General features: G+C 49.2%; 1 protein-coding gene across 1 annotated transcript; it reads right to left on the reverse strand.

Annotated features, from left to right (window-relative positions):
- Window positions 1–730: 730 nt before the first annotated feature.
- PPP1R3B (protein phosphatase 1 regulatory subunit 3B) lies at window positions 731–7,191 on the reverse strand. The gene is made up of 2 exons (XM_074904022.1): window positions 7,125–7,191; window positions 731–4,216 (listed from the first exon to the last, which is right to left on the reverse strand). The coding sequence occupies exons 1-2, from the start codon at window positions 7,136–7,138 to the stop codon at window positions 3,325–3,327; spliced, it is 906 nt and encodes a 301-aa protein (XP_074760123.1). The 5' UTR covers window positions 7,139–7,191; the 3' UTR covers window positions 731–3,324.
- Between the last annotated feature and the right edge of the window lie 13,050 nt (window positions 7,192–20,241).

The raw sequence follows: 20,241 nt of genomic DNA on the forward strand, positions 1-20,241 counted from the left end.
TACCACCTTATCTGTAAGTGGTAAAAGCCACCCATCTCAGTACTTGATTGTTTGAAACACACCACCAAGACCTGGTCTTTGTGGTCAAAGCCAGGTCAAATCCTGAATCTAGCCCTGGCTGGCATTTACACCAGAGTTGTTCCCTTTCTGTAAAGGGACATGTTTCCTGCCAGTGCTTTTTAATTGCAGTGACAACAGGAACTAGTTTGAGGTGAGGAAGGGTCTAACTTTCACTTTGATTCTGGTATTAGAAGAGAGCCTGAGCCTCCTACTGCAACACCTCTCCTAGCATTCATCACAGCCCAGTTCCCTGGCAGAGAGAAAGCATTAATCCCAGATCAAGCCAGGTGGAGGGGGGGGGGGGGAGGACTGAGACTGCCTTGAAACAAATGCAGAAAAACCGGAGAAGGCTGTTCCCGGCACTGCAAGCAAGGGAAGAGTGAAGAGTAGCTCAGGAACACCGCGGTTCCTGAAGAAATCAGCGCACTGAGGCAAGGGCCTGGCTCCTCGCCTCCTTCCTGCGGCTGCAGAGGGCTCTGGAAACATTCGGGTTGGCAGGAATAGGCAGCTCTTTCCTGTTTCAGACAGCAGAGTCCACTGTAGATGTGTGCTCCTCCCTGCCGATGGCCGCTTGCAGGAAGCTGGTCCCATGGCCAAATCGCCTCCCCAGCCCATGGGTGTTTAAATAAGATGACGGCAAGACACGGCCAACATTTTGTTCCACCTTTATTTTAACAATCAGATAAAAACAGAACCATAGTTTTAAGAGTCATTACATGGCAATTATAAAGTGCATTTTCCACTTGAATGTTGTGTACAAAAATATCTTTTTAAAAACAAACATGCAAAACACCCCACAAGGCACTTCCAGGCATAAAGCAAGGAGAGCAACCTCTTACTTCTATGTTCACATTGGCAATGGAAAAAGGGGAAAGGGGAAAGGCCACAAGTATTTTTAACCCACTATTGGTCAAATAGTTCCCAGCCTAGCTTTTACTTATGGCATTACTCTTCTAGCTTATCTTCCATGTTCCTCCCTAAGCATACCCCATCCACAGCCTGAAAACAAACAGGCCCCATAAGGAGATACCACCATCCACAGCACCCCAAACATACATGCCTTGTTTTGGCTCACAAACAGCTCTCCATAGGCATGAGAACACGACTTTTGTACAGTCAGTGTCTTACAGCATTTACACCATACACTAAAAGAAACAAATCAGTGTCACTCAGACTTGCTTTAAGTTTAAAACCAGGTTCAAGCCAAGCTAGGCAACAGTCCCTTCAGGAGAGACCAGATGCACGCTATAAGTGCTGACCTGGGAAGCTGTTTGAACAGAGGAACCAAGCCTAATGAACTCTGGGCAAGTAGATTTACCACCTCGGCTAAGTGATCAAGCAGAGATGACATGCAGTGATGTTGAGTTTTGAAAAAGCAGCAGCTGAAGGCTAGCTATTCTTCCTGGAAGCTCTTGCCTCTTTCAGCATCCAACAGTGATCATAGTATCCCTTCTAGGTTAGGGTAAAACATCTTGTAAGTATTTTATACAGTAGTCTCCAGAATTAAAAGCTAGGTTTTAAAAAGTTAAGTAGTCTAGCCCATCACTTCTCTCCAGCCCATCCAAAGGCTATTTATAGGCACTCAAAAAATTATGTAAAGCTTATACACTAGAAAAAGTAAGATTCTCTTGACCTCTATTTCTACAAACTATTCAGCACTCTCCCTTTGAGCTGAGGGATTAAGTTATTCTGCTCAACTAGCATGCAAGAAGCTTTGTGAGGCTGTTTGTAGCTGCACAGGCTGGCCATCTCACCTCAGTGCAGGCCCAGAAGACAAACCACCTCTGTGAAGATAGGGATGGCTCACATCTGTGATTTGTTTCACATCCAGGGGTGGTATAAGGATAACCTCACATCCCATACTCCTCACAGCTCATTCTTTGCATGTGTGGGGTGAGCTGCTTCTTATGGACACACAGATGCAAAGTTTGAGCATTTATAGGTTGAATGGCAGCTACCGCTACAACAGCAAGGGAAGCCCAGCATGTCGATGATGCTCATCCAGTATAGACACAGCATCCTCACATGCGAGCAATGCTATACCATTAGCTGCCAAACAGTCCATGGCACAGAGTAACAAACTATTAGATAATCTTTTTTTAAAAGCAATGTCATTTCCAAAGCCTGTTTATCCCAAAGCATTGCTGGGATTGCACATACCATCCCATTCTCAGCCAAGGCACTTCCACCACAGTAAGTACACAACAGTCACTTTCTTATAACAGGACACAACATAGAGTAGACATGTGGTCCATTTGCATTTATCTCCTGTAACATCTGAGCTCAGCTTCCTGCACAGGACTTTGGGTCCCAGCCAGACAAACCCCTGTTTTACAGTCCACAGGAGGAAGATCTGCATTTTCAGGGGCCAGCAAGGCCAGCAGCTGACTTCAGATGTCCATCAAGGAGAAAAAGCATCATTGATCACTTGTGATTAAAGAAACTGGAAGGTTTTGAAGAAGGCAGTCAAGGCTGTCAACCCACAGCTGTGTTACAAGCACCACACAGCTACAGCTAATCTCTATTTTTGGTAACACCAAGGGTATAACGAGAATTTTTTCAAGATCAGCTGATAAAACAACTGGTGACTAAGCATATCAGATCCTCTCCCACGGGCACATATGTCTCCTAATATGGCAGGCTGTAGGGCCACATTTCCTGTCATCACAGTTGCATTTTCATTTTCAACACATCCCTTCTGCCTCCAGTTGGAAGGACCTCACAGTACAAGGACATCTGCAAGGAGACAACTCCGTTCCCCACAAACCAACCTCTCTATTACCCAACAGGCACGGGCCAGCTTTGCAAGAACTCTGCAGCTGAAGTACAGCCCACTAAAAATATAATACTAGAACATATTTTGAAAGAGCCTTTTAACACTAGGCAAGCAATACAAACCAGCCACCACTACATAGCTTGGACAGACAATATAAGCACACTGTAGTGTTTCCCTGGAGACTAGCAGCTTTATAGAAGAGGAAGGAGTAGCAGCACTGGAGACACGAGCAACAGCTCCCAGAAATTTGAGCATCTGGAGAGCCAGTTATCTGAGTTGGGACAAGGAAGGCAGCTCTTTATGTCAGAGAAGCTTCCCTGACTATAAGTACACTGCCAGCAGAGCACTGCACATCTGGTTTTGCTGGGAGGCTTATGCAGAGCTACACGGAGCCATGCTTCTTCCACCTTTCCGTACACCTCACATTCAGACCAGCTCCCAGGCCTCCAGATGCACCAGCAACAGTCAGTCAGGACTTTGGCCTTAGGTCAATAGTAAGGCCCTAGCTTCTCATAGCCTGAATAGCTGGGCCACTCAGGAAAGAGGCCATAGGAGCACCGAGGGCTCCCAAACTGGTCAAAGGCACTGCTGAAGTCAGGACCCTGTGGGGTGCAGACAGCTTCCTGGGCAGACTTCAGTTCTGACCGTGTGATCCTGTAATTTGTGCCCTTGTTGCTGTCCCAATACACTTTCCCATTGCACTCAAAGGAGATGGCAAACTCTACTCTTTCATGGGATTGAATTCCCTCAGGCAAGCTGATGTCAAAGGAAAATGTGTCCCGATCTGACCCTCCATACGTATCCTTGACATACAGGCATGGGTAATCTACAAAGTTTTTCCAGGTGTCGAATGTCATCCTGATCTTCACAGTCTTTTCAAAAGCAAGATTCTTCACCTTCACTGTTCCCACAATGGATCGCTCCTTAAGCATACAGTTTTCAAGGCAGACACAGTCTGCCTGGAGACGGTTTCTGAAGTCCAGGTAGTCCACAGAGGGCTGGACAAAATCCAGAACAAAGCTGTCCCTCTCCACTGTTGTCAGACCCACAATGTTGTCTATTAGCTCAGTGATGTTGAAAGGAATATCAAGTGGATCATCAAACTCCGAGAACACCTTCACCATCGTCAGAGCAAAGCCTCTGCTATCTGCAAATGACACCCTCTTCTTCACTTTGTTGTGTGTGAAGGAGTTTGCTGTCTCTTCTGGTCCATTCAGTGCAGTCTTGCTACTCAGCTGGATGCAGGGCCGCAACGGCTTGCTCGGCTTTGGAGCGATTTTGCAAGCACACTTCTCTCTTCGCAGTGGTGAAGAGCATAGGTATAGCTGCATTGCTACATCCACAGCCATTGCTTGTTTGTGAGGAAAATAGTCTAATACTCTGGAAGATGAGAAGAAGGGTCAGTTGATGTTATAAAAGCATTTTAATATGACTTCTGTCAGACAGCTGCTACACCAGTGCCCCCAAACCATCCCACATAAACTTGCTTTCATCAACCCCACAAGTCCCTCAAGCTTAATTAAAAGGCAGGTACTTGCATGGTGTGATTTACAAACACTCTGAGAAGCGTGCCACAGCAGAAGTGGCAGGACCAGAGCCTGTTGTGCCCTTGAACAAGATTTATTCCAATTGCTACAGGGACAGAGTCACCATTTGAAGACACACACAGGCACTGCCCTACCAGGCTAGCAGTAGCAGGCTGAGAGCATTTCCGGCCCAAAGCAAAGCCCATGGCTCAGTCCTGCTGATGTCCACAAAACCCAGAGATTATCAAATTTCAGTGCAACATAAAGCAGTATTCCTGCTGCACTCTCCTCCCTCCAGGAGAGACTCTCCCCAGGGCATCAGATGCTTTTGTAGGAGCAGGAACTCAGTTTGTCACAAGCTGCTGTACACAACCAACCTCAGCTTTCATAAAACTCCAAATGTCTGGTATTTTTAGAGTCTAAAAATCACTTGTTTGGTTGAGCTACATACTTTGATCATCACTGTCTCCCTGAAATGCTCCATCTAAAGTGCCAGAAGTGGTACTGTAAGGATAGCAACAGTTTGATACAGCAGCAGGGTAAAGACATAGCTGACATTGCTTAGAGGGAGCCTCTTTCTTCCCACTGCTGCACTTTAAAACAGATGTGAGCTCAGATGGCCCAGCAGGTTTTTACCTCCAGCGCAGAGTTTGCACCTCAAGACTCCACAGTGCTTGTGCTGAGCCCCTGGGAAACACCCATATAGCCACAGCACTCTGCCAAAATACAGCTCACCTACTCAAGGTTGACCAAGCCTTTGGAAACAAGTACTTCTTCCAGAAGGCACAGGCTGTAAGTCACTCCACCACAGCCTCTCCTCCTCCTGCATCCAGTCTCTTCCTCCAGGGATGCATCACCATCCCTCTGTGCACCCACCCAACACCTTGCGAGATGTAGCTCTGGAGTTGCCTCTGCAGCCAGGCAGCTCCCAGAACATCATACCCATTGCTCCTACCCTTACCCTGAGGCTAGGCTGCACACTTAAGGGCAGAATCTTTGGCCTGGCTGTGGCTATACCACTGGACAAATTTATTGCACACATCCCCCGTAAGTCAACTGCATGGCAGCTGACCTTAAACATTGAGCATTCCCTTAATAAAAATCTCCTGTTTGGCTGCAGGCCAGGCTCCAAAGCTGCTCCCACCATGCAGCACAGGGCAAGCCAGCAGCGGTAGCAGTGGCCACTAGCCATGTGATACAGCAGAGCTTGGGCTGCCAAAGCCACGCACAGCCAGCTCTAGTACTTGATTGCTGCCCCAATGCCAAGAAAAAGCGAGAGCTACACTCTCTAATTCAGTACTTTAACTTCCCACCCTGCAACACCAACAGAGCAGCTCTGAGCAGGCTTTTACAGCTTCCATTCAGCAAGAGCATCTGTTTATTCAGAAAACACGTACCAAGGCTTGCTTCCCAACACACTCACCAGGTACCTCCTTCTGCATTGCCTCCTTTCAGCTCAAGGGCAGCTGTACAAGACAGACAGAAGATCCACCTGTCGACTAACACCATTCTCATCTCTACCTGGTTTTGCCAAGTTTTTTCATGCACACTTTATATAGGCCATTTCTTCCTTTAAATTAATGCAGCCCACAACACTTCTCTTACTTGGGCCAGTTTCATCCACACTGCATCTTTTCCTAGGGAAATTTATTCAGCTGAATTCCCCTAATTGCTGAGAAGTCAGGTTTCTTAGTAAGCCTTGGTTATTCACAATTTTTAGAATGAAGAGGCATGAAATATCCAGCCTGATTTGCATTGCTCAGAGCTTTTTTCCAAGTTAAGAACTACAGTAAGTGCTTTTCATACCTACTGTTAGGCTGAGCTGCATACTTTTACAAACTTTTTCAGCTCATTTGCTACCCCAGATCTATTTTTTTACTCTTGACAGCCTACTGATGCCCAACACGCAGCCACAGAGGAAGGTTTCCATTTTGGGGCTAGTGCTGGCTGTCTTAAACTTCAGATGCTTTGAATGTAGGAGCAGGGAGATAGTTCTGAGAAGCAAGCAGAAGGGAAATACTTCTCTAGGAAGCAAGCAGTGCAAGGCAGCAGCCCTACACATGTAGGGGGCTGATTCCTTTGCCTCTCCTCTCAAAAGGAAGGCAAACTAGATTCTACCTCTAGACATCTTCCCACAGCTTTACCCTCTCCAGAAGAGGAAGTCCACCACTTCTAGAAAGGAGAAGCCATTCCAGAGCAAAAGAATTATTTTGAAGTTTTTGAAAAGAATACCTATCAAAACCTTCCAATTGCCTCTATTCTGCTTCTAGCTCTGCCTGTGAATAGGTAACCCTCTTGCAGAGGGCCCGATGTGCAGCAGCCGTTAAGCCAGAAGTTTTTAGACGTGACACACTACTGGATAAAGCAGCACTCGGGTTTTCTGCGCTCTCTCCTCTCTGAGGAAAGGCCGGGCTGTTTCAAGGGCACTGCCCGGCTCTCACAGATATTTTTCCCCGCGGTGCGGGCAATACGTTAACCCTGCTACAGCCAGTCCCTTCTGCAAACCCCAGCCAAGACGGGCCGCCTAGCCGCACCGGGACACCTCGGCGAGAGGCAGCAGGACAGAGCGCGGCAGAGAGGCGACTGCTCCCGGCCCACCCGGAACGCCGAGCCTAGAGGGTCCCGTCCCGTCCCGTCCCAGCAGCAGCACCGCGGCGGGGAGCGCTGGTACCCCTCCCCGCACCCCCGAGGAGGGCTGCGGCCCCACACCGGGAGGCACGGTGAGCACCGGGGGAAGGAGACCGCGAGCCCACGGACCATACCTGGCGCAGTGCATGAGGCCGGCCAACACCCCCACCTCGTCCCCGCCGCCGCCACCGGGCAGCGCCGGACCCCGCGCCTTAAGGCCGCCCCGCCCGCGCCGCCCGGCCCGCGCCGCAGCCAATGAGCGCGCTCCGAGCGCGGCGGGGGGCCAATAGGCGGCCGGGCGGGCGGCGCGCGAGGCGGGGGGGGGCTGCCCGGCTGGTCGTGGGCAGCTGGGGAGGGGGAGGGGGAGGGGGAGGGGGAGCGGGAGCGTCCTCGCCCTGGCAGCGGCGGTGGGGCTGGCGGGCGGGGGGCAGCACTTCCCAGGGCCGGCCGGGCTGGGCGAGGGGCCCTCGGGGTGCTCTGTGGGACGGGTGGCAGCGGGGTGAGCGGGGCGGCAGGCCGAGGAGCCCCGCGTTGCCTGTGGCACGCTGCCTGCCTGCGCTGGCCTGCTTGAGCTCCACCAGCCCGGGGGGGCGGGCCTGGCTGCTTCCAGGCTTGGAGAAACCGTTCAAACCTGAGGGACCTTGCTAAGTGAGCCCCTCTGCCTTCCCCTGAGCAGGGCTGGCTTGCTCTGGCAGAGGGTACGAGCCCTGTGTCAGGCCTTGGACGCTCCCAGTCCCTCTCTATCCTGCGGTGACACGTGGCTCCCGTGCCATGGTGCCCATCCCTACCTGTCCAGAGCGGGGCATTGTGGATGTCGCAAACAAGCAGATAAGGGCTAAACCTACAGAAACATGTTCTTGAGGCAGGAAAGTCTTTCTGGGGCCCTGATCTTCTCAGCTGAGCCGGCCCAGGGTGCTCAGGGATGGGTTGGGGAGGAGGTTTACTTACACATCTGCATCTTGTGACTGCAGCTTCAGGCTGGGGGTCTGTGCTGACGTGGGCAGGAATCTCCAGGGGTTACTCCACAATGCTCTTTCCAGACAATAATTACGGTGTGGAGTGGAAAAAATGACTTTCTCATAGAGGTGACTTACCAGTAGGAAAAAACACCTGCAGGGCCCAGCTGGCACAGAGACCTGCCCCACGGGAGTCCCTGTCTGGGCACATGTGCAGAGCTGGGTAGATGTTTCCAACACCCTGAAAATATCTGCCAGGTGAGTTGATGCTCTGTCATAGACCCTGGGGTCTTTGCAGGGCTGGCTGGGCCAATGGGTCTTCCCAGCTGCCCTCCTGCCACCAGTTCCCATCTCTGCTCCCTGGAGCTGCTCCTGAGTCCGCTTCGGCCCAGAACCCAGTGTCCTCAATGGTGTGAACAGTGTGCATGGAGCTGGCCGCCCTAGCAGGGAATCGGCTTGGGGAACAAATGCTGCCTCTGTGGGCAAGCAGTGGAGGCTGTAAAGCCTGCTGCAATGTGGGGATGGTTCATCTACCTTCTCCCCGTGGTAGCAGTGGGGATAACAGTATTTGCCTCTTTTTGTGCCACATCTGGCCTCTAACTGCACAGCTGTGAGCAATGCTGCTCTCTTGCCTCCCTTACAGAGCATAAAAGAAGGATTGAAGTGTCAACATTTGTTTTCAATTAACTTGTGGAAACACATACAGCTATTGTTAAAGCCAAAGACTTCCTGCTGGAAGCTGCCATTTCATAAACTTAGTACTCTGCAAGGCAGAAGGGTTTTGTTAAGGGAAAAAAACCCACATTGTTTTTTGTTTTATAAACCCTTTTTAGATAGAGTCAGTGCTAACATTTAAAGTTGGGGAGAGAGCTGAAGGATGTACCCACTGCAGGGGTTTTGCAGACTTACAGTAATACTTGATGTGCTGAGGGTATGGTGGGATTTCTGCAGTGCTCCTTAGTGATAAGGTTTACAGCAGGGAGGAGGGGACACATGTTCAGATTTGCCTAGGAGCAATAGACAAGAGACCTGATAAGGTGGTCATGGGCCCTCTCCACTGCTGCTTCCCCTTCTCCAGGTAGGACCACCGCAGCCTTGGCTCAGTGTCACTGATCTTGGGACACCAGACAGATTCGGGTGGAACTGATGAGTTTAATGGGATGAGCCCAAAAACTGGGAAGGCCTGACCTGGCTTAGACTTGTTGTTCTGCTCTGCTGCAGGTTTCTCCTCTGCATTGCTGGCTGCTCAGCACCACGGAGGTGCTGAAGGAGATGTTGGTTAGTCTCTGAGCTGTGTGGGATTTGGCCCCCCAGTGCCGGGGAAGGAATGCGTGCAAGGTGGCTTAGGGTGCGTTTCTGCCCTGCGACACAAGTCCTGTTTGCCATGAGCAGGGCAGGGTGTTTCACAACTGCTGCTTGGTGTTTGCTCCCGAAGCAAAGGTAGGTGGAAGTCAGGGCAGGGCATTGTGGCAGGCTGTGGACACAGGCTGTTATCTTTGGGGAGCTGAGATAGTGGCTATATTTAGCTTTGTCCTCACCATTTGCACAATGGTCTTTGCGATTTCCTCACAGCTTTCCCCCCCCTCTCATCTTGCTGAGAGATGAAGAAGAGCTTGCTTGCTGGCACAGGGAAGAGGCTCCAGGGGTGTTACTCCCTGGGGGAGTGTTGCAGAAAGAGTCCCATCCATGACAGACAGCTCTGGAAGGAGGGTCCCAGTCTCCCCAGGACATGGTGGCTCCCGCACCCCTGGGGTGTGGCCTCATTGGCTTGCTGCAGGAGGGGAGGCAGAGCTTCCTCGTCCCTCCTGTGGGGCAGCCCTCCTTCCCCCACCACAGTGCCTCAAGAGCCACCTCTACCAGCAAGCTTGAGTAGGTCCATGGGGACTCTTCCTTGTCTTGCCACCTCCTCGGGTGCCCTGCCAGAGGCAGGGGTGGATGGAGCATCTTCTGCTTGTCGGAAATTGGCAGGCTGCTGTGACAGCTCAGCCTCCCGGCAGCCCTGGTGGGGAAGAGGAGTGGGGCCAGGGGGTGTTGTGTAATGTGTCCACACCGCAGCAGGCTGCAGGGCCAAGGCTCAAGGGCGAGTGTTGTAAACTGGTGGAGTGGCTGATGTAATAGTGCTGCCCAGGGAGCCACGCTGGGGCTGCTGCCATGGGCCACTCCATCCCACACCTTGTGCCCTCTCCCAAATCAGCAGCCCCTTCCTGCTACCTTCTATCCCCTACCACCCCAGCTGCCATCCCCTGTTTCTGCCAAGGAGTGCAGGGACTCCAGCTCCCTGCACCTCTATACTCGACTGGAGCCCCTGCCCAGCCAGGAGCACTGGTCAGCATGGCTGGGGGGAGGTCTCCATCCCTGCCTTCTGGAAGTGCTCAAGGTGGCAGCGAAGGTGACACCTCCTTGTGCAGAGGCAGACGGTGCCTGCTGTGGTGGTGAGGCTGATGCTGTTACGGTGTTGGCATTTGCCAGAAATTTGAAATTTGCGGTGCTGAGAAACTGCTGCTGCTGCCTTTGAGCCAGACCGCTGATGCTTGCACCAAGCAGAGGAGGGTTTTTCTTGAAGTCCACCTGCCTGTGACAAGGCTGTGAGGGTAACCCTGAAGTAATTTTAATCAGATGTTGCCTCATATCAAAATGCTAAGGGAGAAACTAGTTTTGGAGTAATTTTTGTTATTGAGGGCATATGGTCAGGGAGGAAAGCCTGACTGAAACAGAAGAGGCTATTTTGGGCAGCACTGGGGCACTGTGGGAGAGTCAGCCAGGCCAGTGCAAAGCCTCAGGAATGGTGGCAGTCGGCAGCATGACATGCCATCCTCCAGAAATGACATCTCCATGGCTGAGCTGGTTGTCTGTCTGGCAGTCCTCCCTCGTCCCTTCTAGATGTACTGGTGGGTATCAGCCACACTTGATGGGGTAGCAGGAAGCTTACAGTTCCATGTTAAGTTTTGTAAGAATCAACAGCTGGTGGAGAAAGACCCAGTCAGCATTCTGGCTGAGCAAAAGCAGAGTGGGTCTTTGCTGTGGTGGCCTGCTGCTAGTCAGTGTCTGCACCAGCTGTCCAGCCAGCACTGATAGCCCCTTGGCTGGCTATATGTGTCATGGGGCTGGTCTTGGAGCAGTGGAAAAAGCTGAGATAACAAAAGCTGGAGAGAGGGACAACATGACAGAAATATGTAGGAAACATGGCTTCTATCACTCTACGGTTCACCATCAGCCTGATCTTAGCTGCAACTGTGTGCTGAGGCCTGACGTGTTGCTTGGGATCTCCTTGTGGTCCCAAGCCCCTGTCCAGCTCCTGTAGGGTCACAATAAACACAGCTCCACCAAAGAAAAGACTTGAGAAGTCCTGTCAGGTGATAGGATTCCCCATTTTATTTCCGTAGGTCTCAAAGTCCTGTGGCCATCTCAGGAAATTAAGCAAAGAGCATTCAACGTGCCTCAGTATCAAAGGAAATCCCTCTCTCAGCTAAGGCTCTTGACTGCACTTTGGGGAGCTGTGCTCCAAGGCAGAAGCCCCACTGCTTCTCCTGGCTCTGTCCAGAAATAAGGACTTACTTCAATATGTTGGCTGCAGGCCCGAGGTAGGATATTTACCTTGGCATGATTCGCTTTGGATCTCGTATGCGCTCGTGGTCAAGCACCCCAAGGAACATGTACTCTGCCCTGCTGAAGACCATGGCACCTTCCCTTCCAGTCCAGTGTGCACAGAGAAGATAGTGTGGGACCAGATGCAAAGCCTGGCCTGGTACTGTGTGTTGTGGAAAAAACCTGAGTAGTATAAAACTCTTGGTTCTTAATAATAAAAATGCCCAGCAAGAGACACCATGAAAATCCTTGCAAAAAAGGGAGCTTATGGGTGAGGGAATGAATGCAAATATGTTACTACAAATGCCTTAAGGAAAGCTGCTACCCACAGAGAAAAAGGGAATGGGCTTCCAGTGAAGGAAGAGCCCAAAGGGTAGCACAAGGAGACAAAATGACAGTAGAGTGACCAAATGACAGGCAGGCAGGAACAAAGAGGTAAGTCCCTGGCCAGGCATACAACACGCTTGCCAAAAATGTTATAGCGGTGCTAAGGTGAGACGCTATATGCAGGGTACAATGTTAAAGCAACCTCTTCCCCAGAGATTGGGATCCAAGAGTGGGCGAGACCCTCCAAGAAGAGAAGGCTACCTCCTGCTTTCTGAATATCTATGATGTTCTCTTCAGAGAGCTACTCCAAGACCTTGCTTTCATGCAGTCTGCAGATTTCATTCCCATCAGTGAAGACCTGGAAAAACCCTAGCAAAAGAAAGGAGGTTGGTTGTCTGCCCCAAGACTGCACAAAGCGGTGCAACAACTCTGTACCCACTCTTACTTTTTTTTTACTTATTCACTTGAGAGCATCCCTTTGCTTAGTGAACATGTATAGCTTGACCTCCCAGAAACTTTTCTTTGCTACACTTCAGTTGATGCAGAGAAACACATTGGCTTTCCATCCCTTCTGCCATTTGCTTAAATCCAGTAGTACCTAGCTGTGCAGATAAAATGTGGTAAAAAAAAAAAAAAAAAAAAAGTGTCCATAAGCAATACATGCCCTCCTACATGGAGGGAAAAAGAAGCATAAAGACAGAGCCTGGGCTAGAACCTCAAATCCTCAAAATTCCCTGTGTGCTCTTGCAGGAGAAGGACAGCAAGGACTGGACTGGAATGGCAAGAGTATGAGAAAGAATTGGGGCTATTTCCATCAGTACACTGATGTGGTTGCAAAGACAGAGGGATGCTCAGCTCCTCTCAGGCAGGCTGAATCAGTCCAGCTGCATTGACAGTTTGCCTTGTTTACACCATACAAGACTGAACTTGGATGGATCTGCCTTAGATACACAAGTCATAGTGAAACAATGTATGTTTTAACTTTGATGCCCTGCAAAGACTGCAAACCTTGTTTGGTGGGGCAGATGTCTTGGGAACTTCCATGTATCCAGGTCTGAGGACTCAGAGGGCTTATATCTGTGTGAGAGACAGTGCTTTGTCTGAAAGTCATTCATATGATGATGAAGGCTGAGAGAGAAAATGCCAGATCAAGGAGTGCATGGAGTTCTTAATGATAAATACAATCCTAAACTCCTTTCAGGGGTTCATGCCATTCAGCTGAGTCTGTCAGTATGTGGGCTCTCTCTGCTGCAGCAGAGAATGGTCAGTCCCTCCACGAAGCATTTTGTTTCATCCTAAGATTAGTGTCAATGAAAGATGGGATCTGTTGCTTTCTGGACTTGCCTATCTCTGTGCATTCACTACAGAGGGAATCTGAAAATCAACAGGAACAACGTGCCTGACTTTTAAATGGTATCTTGAGCAAGTACCAAAGGCAATCAACAGTAAAGGCAAGAGCTGGGTGGAGAGTGCTGGGGAAGGAGATCAGCTGGAGCTTCTCCCATCATCAGCCTTTACATTCTTTGAAAACATTTTTCAAGTGTAACCTGGCTTTTTTATTTGGAAGCTTTAATTTAATCCCAGAAACAAACAAACAAGCAAACAAACAAAACCCCACCCCAGCGTGGTGATATTCAAGGATTTACCCTATTAGCCAGAAGCCTGAAGTTTCCTTCTTGCAGAAACAGACTGCTAGAAAAAATTACTCCTCTCTGGAGTATTAAATGCAGCTAAGTAGGTCACTTGAGGTCCCAGGTTTGATGCATACAAATATCTCCACTGCAGGTAGCTGGGCATTGCCTCTTCTCCTGAGTGCTTAGGATCCTGTAGAGACAGCTCTCTCCCTGCCTCATCTTGCAAGATCTAGCTAATCTCATTTGCACTTAGTAGGAATTAGTAAATGCACAGCATCTTTGCACCAGAGCAAGGGCTTCTAAATTTGAATTGGGTGAGGCAGAATTTAGAAGATTTGCCTGCAAACAAGAGATGCACCCAGATCAGGAATAATTCTGACAGGACCTGGAAAGCACGCTAATTATTCAGAGGAAGCCTGCTGCTGGTTCTGGTTGGGGAGGAAGAAGTCAGGCCATCAGACAGTACGTTAAGCAGCGTTTCAGTGCTGACGGCTGGGAACTGCATGTCCCAAGCCCATGGACCCTGCAAGCATTTTTGTCTGTCTCCTTCTCCTGGGAGTTGGATTTGCTGACTTACATCTCCCGATAAAGGAGAGACAAATCTAGGAGAGGTGCAATAGTGCATAGCAGCTGAACATCCCCTGGTCACTGCTGTATTTTGGATTACTGTTTTTTGAGAAAGGAAGTAAATGCAATATTGCTTTTTCATGTCTTGTGCAAGAGGACAGAAATGTGGGCATCACTGTGACTCTCACATGGACCCATACACATCTACCCACATGGACACAATCCTGCACAAAGATGTGTATGCTAGTGTTAAGAATCTGTCTGTATGAAAAGATGTAAAAGTTCAGTGTTATACCCTATGCTCAAATAAACTCAAAGAACAGAACATCATCTACTGCTGAGTTTTTCAGTTACAGACAAAAAAGAAACGGTCCCACAGATTTTGAGCTCTCTTAGGTTTTTGGAATTTTTTCACCTCCAGAACTGCAGTGGTAACTCGGACGTTATTTCTGAAAACCAAATGGCACTCAATCTCTATTGATAGGCCATCTTTCCTAATCTTTCAAAAATATATTGACCCCCACTGCTTTAGTCCAAGTTTTTGCAGTACCAATCCATCAAAGCTAATAATACAATGCTGAAAAATTACATGCAATATCGAACTCTCTGCACTAATTATTTCCATACATGTAAGGGTCCCTTTAGAACACAAGGTTTCCTGTGCTGTTCAGGCTCCAAGTGTGGTGACAGCCTGGAAAAGGCCAAACACTGTGCTTTCTGAAGCTGGTTGCTGTAACCTTATCATCTGAGACTCATGGAGCACTTTGGATTTCATCATCAGCACCTTCCAGAGACAGGAAGGTACTGTCACGTTCCGGAGAAGGGCTGTATATCTAGGCTAGCTGCCCCACAAAGAGCTGCCCCACCTCAAATGCTGCCAACTTACTCAACTTTCTTTGATTTCATGGTCTTGAAATGACTTAAAGTCCAGTCTTCTAACTTCCCCTCTCTCAAGGTCCTTACAAGGCCTAATACAGCTCAGGTTGTTGCTGCCATAAGCTGGGTTTAAGCTGTTTGACAGTTTTGGGACAACCTTTGTAGCCCACTAGAGTTGTGGCTGTGACGGAGTTTGCTCAGGTAAGGGATTTTCTTTGATCCTCCAAAAGGCAGGCAGAGTTGGCTCTTAGATCAATCAACTAAAATAATCAATTGGTTAACAGCTTAAATGAAGCTGGTTGTGGCCTCTCTGACAGCCAGGGCCTGATCCAGCCTGTGCAATGGCACAATCTGGGCTTTGCACCATTCTCATGCAAGAAACCATGTGCTGCACGTGCAGGACAGAGCCACGCTGGCATCCAAACTGCCTCCGAGCTTTTTAAAACCTCTGCTTAAACGTGAGCTAAGGAAGCTATAAACAGCAATCAGTGGCCCCTGGTTAACCCAGGGGCTTTGATCATGGAGGCGGCTCTGTGTGTCTGTGCTTGGCTGCTCTCAGCCTCAGCTCTCACATCAGCTGGGGGCCAAGTTCATGGGCACTCCTGGCTCATTGCTCCCATGTAGTCTGGGTAATGGGGAAGGGAGACACACATAAATATGAAAATACATATTTATCTATTCTATGGCAATAAATATGCTTGTACATAGCTACAGTATACAACTTGTAATAGAAAATATAAAGCATAAATTCCAAATTAAGACTTAAGTGCTAAGCAGACCATAGACATTTTTGAAGTTAATATATTTTAAATAAATCTCTAAGTAAAGGGCTGGAGGCAGCTGCCTCAGGGCAGGGAGGACACTTGAGACCAAGCAGGTGTGGACACTGCAGTGGACAGTCTGTCACGGGCCTGACCGCTGTGTATCATGGCACTGCTGGCCCCCAGCATTTCTTATCTGCATGAGCATGCATCCTATTTATTGAGTGGACTTCCTTTGTTTTGCAGCCCACTCTCCATTATGGGCGTGTTACTGCCTTATAATGGGACAACACAGTTGTGGTATGTCAAAAGCATTACGCCGCACTCCAGCTTTAATTGCCTTTTCTGGGTCATACCAAAGTTTGAGGCTCTTAAATCACTGTCAGGACTGTGTTCCCCACCTCTAGGCACTGCCGAGGCTCCATATATACATGGAGCACTGTGCACAGTCTGGGCCCTCAGTGTGAGAGAAATTGTGACAAGCTGCAGCCCAGTGGCAGCCACCGAGTTGGTGAGTGTGGAGCACATGGCCTATAAGGAGAGACTAAGGAAGCTGGGCTACTCCAGCCCAGAGGAGAGATGGCCGATGGGGCCACAGATGAATCTTCCACTGCCTGAGAGATAGACAGGGAATGCAGAGCTAAACACTTCCCAGAGGTGCCTGGTGAAAGGACAAGAGCCAACAGACACTTCTGCAACACAGGCACCTCTGATGGGATAGGTGGAAACCACTTTGCTCCAGAAGAATGGGGCAGCAGTACATGGCCCAGAGAGGTGGTGGCATTTCCATCCTTGGGGACCATCAAGCCTTGCCTGGATGTGGCCCCAAACATCCTGATCTGACTGTGAGGGTGGCCGTCACGCAAGGAGTGGGGAGGGGACAGACACCTCCAGATCTCCCTTCTACATAAAGCTGTCCATGATTGCATGATTATAATCTATTTCTTCATTTGAAACTGTTGCCCCCTAAAGGCATCAATAGCTACTAATCCCCCTGATGCTGTCTGTGGGTGTTCACAGACCCATCTCAGGGACCAAGGCTCTCCCAGGAATAGGTGAAAAAACACAGTGTTTAAAATTAGGAGTATGTGATACAGTGAGCAAATACAGAATTATGAGAGGCAGGTAAGACATGGAGAACTTGTATATCAGTATGAAATCCAGCACTATGTGTCTGAGAGAGGAGAAGGAAGGAAGGAAGGAAGGAAGGAAGGAAGGAAGGAAGGAAGGAAGGAAGGAAGGAAGGAAGGAAGGAAGGAAGGAAGGAAGGAAGGAAGGAAGGAAGGAAGGAAGGAAGGAAGGAAGGAAGGAAGGAAGGAAGGAAGGAAGGAAGGAAGGAAGGAAAAGAAAGAGAAAGAAAGAAAGAAAGAAAGAAAGAAAGAAAGAAAGAAAGAAAGAAAGAAAGAAAGAAAGAAAGAAAGAAAGAAAGAAAGAAAAGAAAGAAAGAAAGACTCGAAATGGTTTAGTAAAGGTCTCAAAGCTTTTGCAGATAGGAAGTAGTAGATGAGCGTGAGCTCACTACACTGTCTAGGAGCAAAGCCGTTCCTTTAATTAATTTATTACTAATATAAAATTGTCCTAATCTGTAGGAAGCAATCAAATATGCGTAGGACAAATTATCCTAATCTAAGATAAACACATGAATCTCTTACTAATACAGAGCTATCTTATTCTGCATAAAGCAAATAAGTCTATCTGTGGGCTGTGTGCAAGTGATCTGACTCACAGACCTTTGTCCACAGCACATGATATGGCTCTTGCACCTCTGAAGATTCCTGCTTGCCTTAGCTCCTGCTGCGGACCAGATGGGCTCATGCTGGGTATCGCTGTTCCCCACGACATGCTCAGCTGCCATCTGCTCTGTTGTCCTAAGTAAGTTTGACTGGTTTGTTTCACCATTCACTCTGGTCTAACACTTTCTATGTGAATAAAGATTGTATCAGAGATCCTGTCATCCCATCAGCTGCTAGCATCAGACCACTCTTATTTTTTTCCATTTGTAAAGGAGGTGTACATAATATGTGCAACTGCCTGTCACAGGACCTTGTGGATGCTAAAAACTGATGTGAGTTCAAAAAGGGACCAGACACATTCACAGAAGAAAAAAATGCCACCGTTGCACACAAAGACACTCCCGCCTTTTCAGAAAATCCTTGATCTGCAAATCAAGCTGGCTGGAAAATTAATCCAGAAAAAAATCTCTACAGGCTTGTCCAGCTCTTCTCTTCCTCAGGCATCTGCCATAGTTCCCTACCAGACAGGGTGTGGGAGGAGGTGGACCACATTTGAGCTTAAGGACTCACAAAAATACTTGCTCAGTGTCACAGGTATATTGGAATTTCTCCCTTCACAGAAGGCAAAATCCTATGGGCAGAGGGACAGCTGCAGAGCAAAGAGCAAGGCTGCCCAGCTCCTCTTCCCTGCCCAAGAGGTTCTGTGTAGAAACGCTCCTGGTGTTTGCAAATAGCTTGAAATTGCCTGTGGGGACAGGTAACAATGGCCGTCCTGAGATGAAGCTTCCCCACTTACATGCTTCAGCTGGAGAACCTGGGCAGCATTGGTAGCTCCTGTACCGGGAGAGTTGAGGCTGGCAGCAAGGGCACTGGTGAGCATCACTGGTGTAGAACTCAAAGGTGCCTGTCCTGTGGCAGGTGAAATGAGTCTCTGCTTGATAATAAACAGGGTCATGAGAAGTAGCAGCCTGAATGTCTGTGATTTCTGTGATCCTCGGAGAAAAAAAACAGCTTATCACCTAAAAGCTGCCTTTATGTCGATGCTGGCAGCCCAACTTCTGTGCAGCTGGCTCACCACATGGGCAGGGAAGGGCCCAGATGTGGCCTAGTGGCATTTGAGCTCAAGGGCTCACGTGCCTAGAAAAAGCCTGATAAGAGCCAAGAATTCAAGTGGTCCTGAAATAGTGATAAGGGCAGCTGGGGAATGCCTCATATGGACACATGGATTGGGGCAGTGGGGCTTGGTATGCAAGGAGGTGGCACCTGCCCCACACACTCAGTGTCACATTTCATTCCTAAGGAGACTCGCATGGGGCGAGTGACACGTACTGCATCTCACAGGCATGGTGGAAACAGTCCTTTGCCTGCCCTACATGGAGCTTGCGAGAGGAGAGGGGCCATTCTCCCAGGCAGTCCCCAGAGCTTGAGCTGGCCTCCATGGAGCCCCTGGGTGATGAGGAGTGGCTCTGCCTGCCGAGCCATGCATGCCAGACTGCTTTGCCTGGTCCAGCCACTTGCCAGCTGTGTTTCTTATTGCTTCCTAGGGTGCCAGGCAGCCCTTCGAAATGTATGGCACGTGCCCTGTGCTTCAGATACAAAAGCATTGCTGTCAGAATGTCATCCAAGAGGTCACCAAGATATCATCTGAGATATCTTGATCTAGGGGCCCCAGCATGAGGTCAAGCATACTCCTCTCTGGGGTAAGCTAGAGACTGCAAGAGACAGGCATGGGCTGGCATCTGGGAGGAGCATGCTAGATAAGCCCAGTGCCACACAAAGTGGCAGCCAGCTACTGTGTGGCCATGTGACTATCGGAGACTATGTTTTTAACCTGTAAGTAAACAATTTCCTAACCTTGCTCTCCCTTTCATCTTGTGAGAAAGGATATTCAAACTCTCTTCAAAGTTTTTCAGTTGTTTAATGCCTTTTGGTCTCAGCCTGGACTCACTTTGGAGGAAAAAGCGAGCCAGTGCTCACACTGAGCAGTTGTAGCCATCAAAGATGTGTGCTCTTTGGCAATTGTTGCAAAATCCCCGGTGTTGGTGGTGGGTGCTCTTCGGGGCTAATGTCTGATTAGTTCAGTCTATACTCCAGGCTTCAAACAAACATGGTGAGCAAATGCCTTTCAGTAGATTCCTCCAGTAAGCAGCACTGTGGCTTCCCTATCATCCCTCTGGGGACTGCGGCATTTCCCTTTCCCTGGCTGTCTGGGCTCCCTGGGAGGTCACTGCTGATCCACCTCAGGCACAGGCAGCTGCACCTTAAGAAAATGCCTCTGTGCAACCCTTTCCCTGTGGTCCCTGTCGGCTCGGAGTTTAGTCTAACCCAGACTTCTCCTCTGGGCAGGCCTGGAGGATGGCAGCGGAAACCGTATTTCCCTTCTTTCAAATGCAAGAGGAACATGGGAGTCCCAGCTCTGCAGAGGTGGTTGAAAGGCAGGCAAAGAGCCCACTGAGTTAAAGAGCCTGTTTCATATCCAGTGGAGATGCAATGTAAACATGCTGAAAATCCTCTGGCAACAATCCTCTCCCCAAACTCATGCAGAGTTATTGGGAAACCAGCAGCAGAGAGTTGCCCAGCCTTCTCCTCCTTTCTGCTCCTGGCCCTCTATGTTTCCATTCTCTCTATTTCTCTCTACCCTGTAGTGGTGTTCAAGAGCAAAGTAAAACATGGGCTGAACGTAGCAGCAGAAAGCTTTGCTATCTCCACAGAAGTGCAGGAAACTGAGCACAGCCAGGGAGTAGGCTCCAAAATCCAGAAATGGAGCATCAAGGAATTTCAGGGTAAATCACTTTAACTCTGCCCAATGCTG

Source organism: Athene noctua, chromosome 4 (genome assembly GCF_965140245.1).
Source record: "Athene noctua chromosome 4, bAthNoc1.hap1.1, whole genome shotgun sequence".
Lineage (NCBI taxonomy): Eukaryota > Metazoa > Chordata > Aves > Strigiformes > Strigidae > Athene > Athene noctua.